This window comes from Podarcis liolepis (genome assembly GCF_965112155.1).
Source record: "Podarcis liolepis genome assembly, chromosome: 5".
In the NCBI taxonomy this organism is placed as follows: Eukaryota; Metazoa; Chordata; class Lepidosauria; order Squamata; family Lacertidae; genus Podarcis; species Podarcis liolepis.
In genome coordinates, this window is record NC_139556.1 from 64,345,821 (window position 1) to 64,358,427 (window position 12,607).

At 39.1% G+C, this 12,607-nt stretch overlaps 1 protein-coding gene across 3 annotated transcripts in view; it reads left to right on the top strand.

Moving 5' to 3' along the window:
* Window positions 1–9,322, top strand: part of PPP2R3A (protein phosphatase 2 regulatory subunit B''alpha) — a 39,917-nt gene extending 30,595 nt beyond the window's left edge. For all 3 annotated transcript variants that reach the window (XM_083506339.1, XM_083506340.1, XM_083506341.1), the window contains 4 exons: window positions 336–511; window positions 2,273–2,391; window positions 3,555–3,661; window positions 4,964–9,322. In XM_083506339.1, the coding sequence (XP_083362465.1) occupies window positions 336–511; window positions 2,273–2,391; window positions 3,555–3,661; window positions 4,964–5,060 (499 nt within the window). In that variant the 3' untranslated portion in view covers window positions 5,061–9,322. The remainder of the gene's footprint in view (window positions 1–335; window positions 512–2,272; window positions 2,392–3,554; window positions 3,662–4,963) is intronic.
* Window positions 9,323–12,607: the final 3,285 nt, after the last annotated feature.

Sequence of the window (12,607 nt, forward strand, 5' to 3'; positions counted from 1 at the left end):
GCCTCACTGCTATAGCATCACCTCTGCTTTGAATTTATGTAGACATCTTCTTTATCCTGTATTTTGCTGCTAAATGTGAACATCTCAGTTTGTAATTTCTCTCAAGGATGGAGAACTATTGCAGTTTGAGTCACTGAGCAACTGAGGGTATTATATATCTTAGCTCATGCTCTGAATTTCTAGATTGAAATTTCCAATGAAAGGCATTATAAGGAAGGCGTCTGGACAAAGCTTCACTGTGCATATGAAAGCTGTCTCAATAAGGGTTCTTTGTTAGAACTATTGCTTGCCCCAACTTTGCTACAAACAAATCTTATTCATTCCCCTTTCCCTAGTATTGAATACTGGTTCCGCTGCATGGACTTGGATGGGGATGGCATGCTCTCCATGTATGAACTGGAGTATTTTTACGAGGAGCAGTGTGAGAGGATGGAATCCATGGGCATTGAGCCACTGCCATTCCATGACTTACTGTGCCAAATGCTTGATCTAGTGAAGCCAGAGTGTGAGGGTAAGGCCCATTTATACAATAATATTCATCTACACTGCTGACCGTTTCTTGGGAGTATGATTATCTTTGATCTCTCAGATATATTTGATCTCCCAGACCCCTTTGAAGAGTTATCTTACTCTGTCTGCATCACTTCTTTGGCAGTCACCAGCAGGACACTTGATCCAAGCAAGTGATAAGATTCCTTGTGTATGGGAGACCCAGAGCCAAGTAGTGGTCTTTACCAACCTCCTAGGCTTTGCATCCTCATTCAATTCCTTAGTTAACATTCAAAGTAATAGCAAAAAAATGGTAGAGATCGGTTCCCACCACCACCAAACAGGCTTTTATTTTCACTCTCCGGGCATTTAGAGGTGGCTCAGCAAGTAGGTGCAGAGCCATGAACTGCTAATGCCACTAATACAAAATGGTGTTATAAGGTTCTCTAAATGCATGGTGAGCCATAATAATAATATTAATAATTTATTATTTGCACCCCGCCCATCTGGCTGGGTTTCCCCAGCCACTCTGGGCGGCTTCCATAGAAACCAAAAATACACTAAAATATCATAGATTAAAAACTTCCCTGAACAGGGCTGCCTTAAGATGTCTTCTGAATGTCAGGTAGTTATTTATCGCTTTGACATCTGATGGGAGGGCGTTCCACAGGGAGGGCGCCACTACCGAGAAGGCCCTCTGCCTGGTTCCCTGTAGCTTTGCTTCTCGCAATGAGGGAACCACCAGAAGGCCCTCAGCGCTGGACCTCAGCGTCCGGGCAGAACGATGGGGGTGGAGACGCTCCTTCAGGTATACTGGGCCGAAGCCATTTAGGGCTTTAAAGGTCAACATCAGCACTTTGAATTGTGCTCGGAAACGTACTGGGAGCCAATGTAGGTCTTTCAAGACCGGTGTTATGTGGTCTCGGCAGCCGTCACCAGTCTAGCTGCCGCATTCTGGATTAGTTGTAGTTTCCGAGTCACCTTCAAAGGTAGCCCCACGTAGAGCGCATTGCAGTAGTCCAAGCGGGAGATAACTAGAGCATGCACCACTCTAGCGAGACAGTCGGAAAAGGCCCTGGAAGGGAGCAGGCCCTGCAGTCCTCACCCAGCCGATGGTCCGAGGCTTCCCCGCAGCAGGAGTCCCTTTATAGCTGGAAAAGTGAGGGCCTGGGCCAGTTGGAAAAGGCTCTGGAAGGGAGCAGGCCCTGCAGTCCTCACCCAGCCGATGGTCCGAGGCTTCCCTGCAACAGGAGTCCCTTTATAGCTGGGAGAAAGGGCCTGGGCCACGCCCCCTGGGCCAGTTGGAAAAGGCCCTGGAAGGGAGCAGGCCCTGCAGTTATCCCTACAGCCGATATAATGTATCTGTGTGATCTCTCACCCACAGACCTGATAGTGATGCCAATCAAGGCAGTGCACACTTGAAAGGCCTTGTCCACAAAAGTATCTGAGAAACTTATTTCAAAATATGTTGGCTTTTTTGGGGTGAACACATTTGGGGGCTTATATAAACTCATCATCATCTCACTTCCATGGCAAACAGAACTTGGATTTTTGCATGCCACTGGCACATACTGATTCAAACTGAGTTAACAAATTTGTCAACCTGTGTTGAAAATAGATCACCTAAAAGAATGGGTGAATCTGGCCTGAAAGGCCATCTCCCATTTCTTCATAAATCTTTAAATACTATTTACCACATGACCTGTAACCCAGAAGCCTTGACACCCCAGTCCTAATGAGAACTGCTAGACTGATAATAAAATAATGTGTTCTGGTTTTGCAGGAAGGGTAACTTTGCGAGACTTGAAAAGATGCAGAATGGCTCATGTATTTTACAACACATTCTTTAACCTGGAAAAGTACTTGGACAATGAACAGCGGGATCCCTTTGCTGTGCAGAAGGTATAAAGCAGTTCCGAAATAGTGATTGCTCTGAGAGTTCTACTCTGGAAAGGAACAAGAGATGGATACGTTCATCAAGAGATGGATACTTTCATTCCCAAAAGAATTTACTATGAAATATGGTGGCAGTGGTCAAAATGATGTATTTAGAACAGAAATTTTCCTAAATGTATGCTTAGTAACCCCAGAAAATATAAGAGGAAGAAGAGCTGATTAAATTTGCTTAGTATCTGGAAAGGTTGTGTAATATCCCATTATATTATTCTTTGATCAGGTACTAGGACAAGTAATGACAAGACATTTCTGCATCTTCAGCAGAAATTAAATGATTAAAGCCCTGCTTGCTTGGTGTCATGAGGCCTTTGTACATTGGCCTATTGCACATTATTCTTCCTTAACACTTAAAATGATTCTGATAAATGAGCAGCATACATAAATGGTAAAATCTATATGTAACAGTAACAGTAACAGTTTCTCCAGTACATATTTCAAAGGAACAGAAACCTAGACTGTTTTCACTTATCTTGAATGTGATCTTTGGCAAGTTTATCCAATTCAGTGACAATTATTAGATGGGACATATAGTGTCTACAAATTTAGAACATCAAGTAGGATACAAGAATCTCTTTTCCGGGCTTATATGGCTAACGTTATTAGAACTCTTTGAACTGGAAGGGACAACAAGAGGTAGCTAAGTTATCCTTTCCCCTCATATAGCAACCCCTGTATCCTTATTCACCTGATTAAAAAACAACTATTGGTGAAGAATTTGTAACTACCTTTCATTACAAGCTTAAACAGTTTCACAGAAGAGAACTATATCGCTTTTATTTCCCTTCTGAAGTCAATGGTCTACTGTAGACAAGAAATGCCTCAGTCCAGTGTTCTTGGGCATTAAGTTAAAAGTGTATAAAGAAACGTACGCAGAGGTATAGCGTATGAAAAATAATTTGTTTGCCATTTCTATTTCTAGTTTTCAGTAGTTGTACTCTTCAGAGTTTGAATTTCCCATGCAGTTTACCAGGAAAGTGAATGGTCATTGCCCTGAGACTGTGTGCTTGTGTGTATTTGTTCAAAGGCATCCTAGTTATTGCAAATATGGATATTGTGAAAGTGACTTGGTTTGTTCAGTTTTCATGTTTCCTTCTCACATATTTATTTAGGATGTTGAAAATGATGGTCCTGAACCCTCTGACTGGGACAGATATGCTGCTGAGGAGTACGAAATTCTTGTTGCTGAAGAGTCTGGCAATGAACAGTTACAAGAAGGGTGAGTGTCAATATCTGCAAAATGTGGTTATAATTGCTACTCCCAGAAGCCTCAAAACTCGCACGTTTGAAGATGAACAATTGTTTTGAAGCAAAATGAAAAAGATAAACTGTTTAAAACAGAGAAACATGTTTATGAACAATAAAATGAGTTACTAAATAACTAATCCTGGAATGTCACTGCAAGCCTGTTTGACTATGACAATAAACACATATGACATAGTCATTTAGGGTGTCATTCCTTAGTTGATAGTTATACTGTTTGCTACTGTATCTACAAAATGTCAAAGCAATTAGCTGAACTGTTCCTAAACTATGCTGGCAGAAATGTTACAATCTTTTTTTCAACCAAAGGATTTGTGTATTATTGATGAATTCATATTGCTAACTCTTTGTAGATGAAAGCTTCCATGGCATATTAAAAGCATGCCCTGAGGCAACTCAGCCTTGGCAGAGAAAGGATAAGAGCCTTGCATTCCTTATGTTTTAGTTTATAGTACACTACCAGGCACTGACACAGAAAATTGCTATGACTTAAAATGTGTCTTTCAGGAGTTGGCTTTGGTAAGCAAGATTGAGTGAAGATAAGCAATGTTTTATGGTAGTATGGTTATTCTGGAAGCACCTTCACATCAGCGAAAGCACTTTTCTTCTCCAGGGCCAAACTCTGAAAAAAGCCTGTTCTGTATATCCTGTTCTGTCCAGCATACCTCTGGAAAAAACTGCATTTTAGGGACCCCTATTTCTCCCTCTCCCCAGCAACTGTCTCCCACAGTGAGCAGCACAGATGCACTTGCCTATATCTGGAGATTATCTCCAGCAAAAGAGGGTGTTCCTGTTTGCGAACATTTTTTTGAAACGAAACGTCTTCCGGGGCGACCGATTGCGTGTAGGAAGCTGCAGCCAATCGGAAGCTGCAACTTGGTTTTCGAACCGTTCCAGGAGTCAAAACGGACTCGCGGAATGGATTAAGTTTTACAACCAAGGTACCCCTGTATGAGGGCAGAGAAATCAGCTTCTTTTGCATGTTGTTTTGAGCCTTCTACAAAATGTATTAAGGTGATAAAGTGAAAAATTCGTAAGCAGTGGTACCAAATGCTTTAGCATGTTATACGTTAAAGATTTAAATGGAATCATCATGGCCATTTGGATCCACTACTTACATTTCTGCTCTCTACGCCTTTATAAATACCTCAGATTTATAGCTGTTTTACTTACTGAAAAATGATCCAAGTAAAAGACCTCAGTTATAACCAAACATGTAAACCATCTGCATTCTTAATATCTTTCTTCCTTTTTGTAGATCTTTTGATGACGACTATGAAACAGATGAACTCTTATCACTACCTGAAATTGAAGAAAAGTCAGACCACTTAGTTATCTCAGATCTATCAACCTAAACATATTGAAGAAGTGTCTCCAAGGTCTGTTGATATTAAATGGGAGAGTCCTCAGTTCTTACATTTCAGGAATTACTTCATTCTTTTCCTTAAGAAAATAACCAGCATTTGAAACCGTAACACCATCTTTTAAAAAAAACAATAATTACTTGCTTCTGCAGTTTGGTAACTTCCAGCAGTATGGTAATGTGTGTGGATATGAGTGGGCTTCCGCAGGCATATTTAGAAACTGTAGAGAAGCTAGAAGGGCTACACTGTACAACGAAGCATGGAAAGGGTTGAAAAGAATCCATGGTTGTAGAAAACCAAAGAATTTAAAACAAGTTGAAGAAATTATTTCCTGCCTCATGGATTCTTTTCTCTTCTTTTTATACTTAGAAACTGAACCTTCAGCTTCCTTCTCACCTTGCTACATAATTGTGACAAAAACTACATGTTTTCCTAGAAATATTTTCAGATTACTCCACTGGATAAGCATCACAGGAAGATTTTCAATGAATAGGCGGGGTGTGTGTGTCCCAAGAGTTTATTCAAATCCAATATAAAGCTACTGGGTTTGTTTGTTTTTTAAAGTTTATTCTAGAAAAATCCAGGCTATATGATCTTAATTGCCTCTCTCCACAGGAGGAGCTTCTTTTTCTTACGGCTTTTCCAACAAAGTACAAGAGCCCCTCGTACATGTTTAATCTTAGCGAATGCAATACTCCTACATATCTCTGTAGAAAGATCATGACACATATATCCCCACATAATCAAGCGGTTACTGCAAGGAAATAACCCAAAACACTGCTGCAAGAAATAGCATAGCTCTTTCCTGCATTGCTCACCATTTTTTTTAAGCTTTTAAAACTAAAATCTAGGGTGTGAACCTCTCATGAATGAGAGGTGCAGGGTATATGCCCTGCTAAATATTAAACAAAAACCCTGATACAGCAGCAAAATTGACTGGAGCTCAGAAAGCTCCATTAAAATCAGTGACACCCTCACCTCCCCCAAACTTCGCTTGTGGCTCTTGCTCTTTAGAAATTAAAACGCTAGATTATGGTGTTTCCTCATTTGCACAATGGGGGAGTGTTGTGTGGCACTAAAGCAGGTTTTAGAATTAGGCACTAAATTTCTTTGAAAGCCACAGATTTGCATCCCAGACTTAAAAGCATTGCCTTGGTTCAAACCCATTTAATATGAATATAGTTTGTGCAGGCTAAACAGTATGGATTGTAAGTTTGGATACTTTGGTATTGAACTTGCTTTTGTCTTAATTCTGTAATAAAATGTGTTAAAATAATAGGAATAATCATGCATTGAATTATAGGAAATTGCACTTTTTTCAGATACAAAATCAAATTTTAAAAATGCCAGCATACCAAATTTAACTTCCTCTGCTATAGGTTAAAACTGTATTAGAGTTTTGGAACCTAATTTCAGTGCCAGTCCTGGAGCATGAATACTGCATTGTATAATAACAATCTGGAAGAGTGTATTTGAGCATCTGCCTGGATTGTTGATGCAGGTGTATGACTCTCGCTTACGGTGTGAGGGCTCTGAGGTTCATCTCGGTGATTTGCCTTGGTCACAGACAGAAGGGGGCCTGTACTTTACCCTGTGTTCTTTATCTGTACGCATGCATACACATATACACCATTTTATGGAAGTGCCAGGTGCAGTGTCTGAGCACATGCTTTGCATGCAAAAGGTCCCAGGCTGAGTCTCTGGCATCCCCAAGCAGGGCTGGGAAAGAATCCCATGTAAAAACATGGAAAACTGCTGCCAGACAGTTCTGAGCCAGATGGACCAATGATCTGATTCAGCATAAGGCATGTTCTTGTGCAGAGCGCTTTTTCCACACTACTAATTACTTAAGCAAAACCGTTTGTAGTTGGAATTAAAGATGTGGAAGTTTTTTGGTCAGAGGCTTGTGGTGCTCTCTGTAAACACAACAAATTAACATTTTTAAAGCTGGTTTTCAATAAATATATATTTTAAATAAATAAATAACCTCAATCAAGTTTTAATTCCAGGCCAGGTATTAGCAACAGAGCTTATAAGAAGGGTTCTAGAATGAAAACCCCTTGATATACAGTCTGATAAATGGTGCAAATGATAAAGAAGTATGGGATTTATCACTTTTTAAAAAGACTGCTGGCGATAAAGATAAAAGACAGGAAATGTTTTCATTTCCATGCCATCTATACCATTTATATTCACACTGATTATTTTTTTTTGGGGGGGGGGTGTTGTAATTTTAGGAAAATTGGAGGATCCCATAATTCTGAGTTGTTGGAAGAAATATTCAGTTCACAGCTCATTTCCCCCAGAGTATTAGATTTTATCTCATAGCACTTGTGCTAGCTATACAGTTCACAAGATTTTATCCAAACCTTTGATTCCATGCAATTCTTCATTAGTACATCAGTTGGTTTTATATATACTATTACATATTATAGAGCAAACATTGGATAAAGGAGTTGATAAAATGCTTTTTTTTTTTAGTATTTTTAGTGGAACTGACACTGATTTCACCATTATTTTTGAGCAACTATTTTAAGTTAGCATTATTCCACATTAGAGTGGTTATTGCCATGCTGCACCTGCGACGTCCAGCCTCCCAACACAGCTGCGTACTGAACAAGACTTTAGACTAGTCTCATGTAAGTTTGTAGACTGGTCTGCTGTTTGGAAAGGTTTACTGCACTCCTGTTACAATCCCAATCAGGAATGGGTTAATGTGTCAATATGTTCCTTACCCTGTTCCACCCACGCCATGTAGTTTGGGTGATTAACTGTTTTCTCTAGAGAATCCAAACACAGCATCTTAAATAAGCACAGGCTTCGCATAAAGTGTTTCCTTGGTGTTACCAGGATCTACTTCACACCATTGCTAACTCATTTAAACTGTTGTTCCGCTACGCTGGTGCTCTAGTTTTAAAATTATGCATACTTCTTTGGCTAAACACAATTATGATTATTTTCATTTTGGGGGGAAAAAAGGTTAACTTGAGCTGCCATATCTTACTTGCCATAAAGTAAATGGCAGAGGCAATTATTAGCATCGTTTCACTTGAAGCCAATAGTGTAGATATGCAGATAACTAGTGAATAATTTTATAAGTGGTAATCCGTTAGGTTACCACTTATATTTAGCACTACATTTGCATAGGAATGATGTGTCGACAGGTCAACTGTATGCAAATTTGTATTCAAAAACACTGTAAAATTTTCTGTATTGTAAAAATAAATGTTCTTATGAAATACTTGTAGCCTAATTGGAGCATAACTAGGAGCTAGACTCCCTATGTTTTATTCCCAGTTCTGCAAAGCACCTGCTATGCACCACTAGTAAAAGCTTGTTGAACTTTTGCACGTGTGCAAAAATACCTTTTTGGACAAGAGTCTGTAAAGGATTTTTTAGTCAAATTTTGAACGTTTTGTTTTTATCTGCTCTTAATGCTGTATATCGGATTTCTTGTCTGAAGAGTAGAAATAATAACACCTACCTCATATGAAAGGGGTTAGTATAATTCAGACTGCTATATTGCAGAAATTCCTTTCAATAAACTGCTCAAGCAATACTTGTTTGGTGATGCATGTCCTTCAATGCCTATCGGGACAAAGTCTGTCTTCCACTGGTTAAAGTGGAATGAGAGAGAAACATGGTTACTAAAAATGAATGCTGCAATTGGTATCAAGCTTTTAGGCAGTGTTTGTGTTTTGGAGGTGCCTCACGCACTTTGTAACTGATTTTTCTACTTTATTTGGGCTGCCACTGAGAGGCAGTGTTGTGCAGAAGGCACAGAGCTGTGCCGAGTATCAGGTTCATTGGTAAGAGTGTTTTTTTGTAAAATTGGACAAAACTGTCTGGATTTAACACAAAAGCTCTCCCAAGAGCATCTTGGGTTTAGCTTAAAATATATAGCCTTAAAAGACCAAAAAGTTCATCCACAATGCCAAAATAACTCTTGGGTCTAAGAATATCTTTGAGTATCACAGTATGTGAAGTCTATGCAAAAATATTTTTTAATGAAGGTCACAGAGACTATAAACACGAAATAATTTGGAGAAATGCTTGTAATTAATGTTTATTCATGTATTTTAACATGCTTTGTTGTTATGTGTTAAGGTTTGCAGGAACTAAGATGTACAAAAAAAAAGTTGTGAAACTTGTTTGACACAGTTGTCCGAGGATTACTTGTGCTGGGCAAGGCTTTGCCTTAGCTATTTTCCTTTGTATTTCCTTTTTTGCAATTAAAAATATTTTTAAAAATAGCGAGTCTCATTAATTTCCCCCCACAAGATAGGAATTAATGTGCTGTATCTCAGAAACAGAAATAATTAAAAAGAAAAGTTTTAGAATGGAGTCTGAAATAAGTGACGTTGTACGCTACAGAATTTACTACCACATTTAATCAGTTGGAATAAGAGCAAGGCTACAGAATAGCAAATGAGCAGCCCAATCTGGACTGGTGTGTATTCTGGTCTTTGTGCCAAATCCAATCTTTTTGAATTGCATGCTTTTTGCCAGTTTCATTTTGGTCACATACAGATTGCTATTAGTATAAAACATTAATGCCAATCATCTTGCAATTCTAAAACAGCAAGCCCCATTTATCCCATAATTTGGAGCATCATTAAAATAAACATGCATAGGATTGCAATACACAAGTTATTACATTGAATGCCAATTCTCAAAGCAGCCCTGGTATCAAAGGAGTCAATATTTGGAATACTTTTTATTTGTTAGGCATGTGTGCCATTGATATACGTAAGCCTGACCACCTCTCAGTCGTTAAATGTGGTGGCACAGCTTTTAAAAAGAGCTCCGCACTTCTGAGGAAGTGAATGGGTTCCAAGTTAATTTTAATAAGCTGGAGGTACATATGCCCAAGATTCGGAGAGCTCTTCCCTCAGTGTTTCAGATTCTGCTGTGCCACTCTAAGATTTGGTATTTGGGAATATATATTACAAGGAATCTAAGTTATAGAAAGTCAGTTATGGGAACGTGTGACAACAAATTAATAAACATGCTTATTTTTTAAAACATTATTGTATTTCTTTCAAACCCTGCCAGTTTGGGTCCCCAAGAAGCAACTTCAGAAATGGCAAAGGAAAGAAATTTTATCTTTGGTTCAGCAATGCCATTGATTAGGAAATCCATTTTATTTAAACCAGCTCAGGAAGGGGTGCCCTTAATGTTGAGATTTATTATGAGGTGAACCAAATAAGAAATGTGATATCAGTCTTTTATTTTAGAAGACAGAATGAAACAGTGAGCCCAACTAGAGAGCCAGGTTATTGGGTGAATTAACATAAATTAGAATAAAACAGCATTCGTTGTGTTAGTTCAAAGACCATAGCAGAAGGAATCCCGAATAATATCCCTCCTTTCTGAAAGCATAAATTGCACTCACTTTTCTAGATCATAAATCATTTTACTATGGCAGTGTTCAGAGTCTGGAAGCATAGGGCAGGGTTGTTAATAACGAGGTTATCTCCCATGATTTTATCGGCATTTCAAATATTAATTCCTTCTGAAACTGGCAGTCTAGAAAGAGTGCTACTTGCCAGCTCATGAAATTTGAGCAAAAGCTGTTTGTCTAATAGCGATGAGAGATATTGTATCCAATATATAAAAATGGCAATTGATGCTGTTCATTGGTATTTTAAAATATTGTGTACCAGATTTTAAAGTGTTTCTTTTTACGGTTTGTACACTATTAAATATCTTTTTAAAAAAATCAACTGTGGAAACATGGCCTTAACATCATAATCAAGAGGACTGTAATACATTGTAGTCTAAGCTGCCCTTTAAATACCTGGCAGCAACTGCTAGGAAGGCATAATTAAAACTTCTCCATTGACAGTATTGAAGGAGATTATCTTACACGTACCCAGACTTCCCCTCTAAGTTGGAGTTGACATATGGGCACTTGCCTCCACTTGTTATGGAATTGTAAAGAGGTGTGGGAATTTTGGGTGCAAGTGTTTCAGGAACTTAGTTTCATCACAGGCCAATGGGTTCATCTCATGCCACAATTGGCCTTCCAGGCCAGTACTTACACTTATAATGGAAACACTTGTTAGCCATAATGAAAATTGTTAGCCATTTATTAGTGGCAGCCAGATCTCATGTGGCTAGACATTGGAAGGATCTGAAAGAGGGAAATACTGAGCATCGGTACGAAATCTGGCAAATTGTACTTCTATAAAAACTGACCCAGACAGTTAGTGTGGAGAGGTCAAAAGGGATTTTAAAAATTGTTTATAAAGTAGAATAAAGTTACTCGCCTCCTTTGGCATACACTCATCTCTGGGTTCTATACTTTGACCGTTTGTCTACAGTCGTGAAAATCTCTACAAGACTCTTGTTTGACTGTTGAACATGTGAAGAAGAAAAATATTCAGACCGTTACCTTGATTGTGATACTGCTTGCTCTGTTGTAGTTGCTCGGTTGTACTTACCGATTTCCTTTTGTGTTCTCCCCGTACCTGAGATATGCAATATCAGAGGGTTAATTACATGTTTGAATGTAAATTTGGGGGTTATTATCATTGTCATTATTGTTTTCATTTATATTTTCATTTTGATGTTTATGTGAGGTCATATTGTCACTTAAGTTTTCTGAAAATTAATAAAGATGTTTATTATACTATTCTTCCTTTCTGGAAGGTATTCAACTATGTTTTGCTTAGGGTAGACTCATTGAAATTAATGAACATTCTAAGTTAGGTCCATAAAACTTAGTTGCATACCACTGGTAAGCACTTCCCAAATAAGCACGTAAAGAATTGCTCTATAAATCTGGTCAAGTTGGATTACTGCCTGTGACTGCACCATTAACTGCAGATAAAAAGGTAAAGGGACCCCTGACCATTAGTTCCAGTCGTGACCGACTCTGGAGTTGCAGTGCTCATCTCGCTTTATTGGCCGAGGGAGCTGGCATACAGCTTCCGGGTCATGTGGCCAGCATAACTAAGCCGCTTCTGGCGAACCAGAGCAGCACATGGAAACACCGTTTACCTTCCTGCCGGAGTGGTACCTATTTATCTACTTGCACTTTGACGTGCTGTCAAACTGATAGGTTGGCAGGAGCAGGGACCGGGCAACGGGAGCTCACCCCGTCGCAGGGATTCGAACCGCTGACCTTCTGATCGGCAAGCCCTAGGCTCTGTGGTTTAACCCACAGCGCCACCCGTGTCCCTTTAACTGCAGATGCTATTAGCTTATGATAAAGGACTTTATAAGCAAGGCTTCCAGGTTTAAATTAACTGGAGTTTCATGTTATGACAGACCTGGGAACTGTGGTTAAACTATGGTTTCTTGGAACAAGCCAGGATAAGAAACCATGGTGTGACTCTGGCTTGTTTTAAGAAACCAGAGGTTAAGCAGTTTGTCCTTGATGGATATAACAACAGACCAGAGATTAAAAATGGAAGCAGATGCTTCACATCTCCTTGTGGCTGTGCTGCAAGAGGAGCGTTATGTGACACCAAGGCTCATCCAGGTTTATTCCTGTATGACTAAACAGTTCCATTTACACTGGACTATAGCAT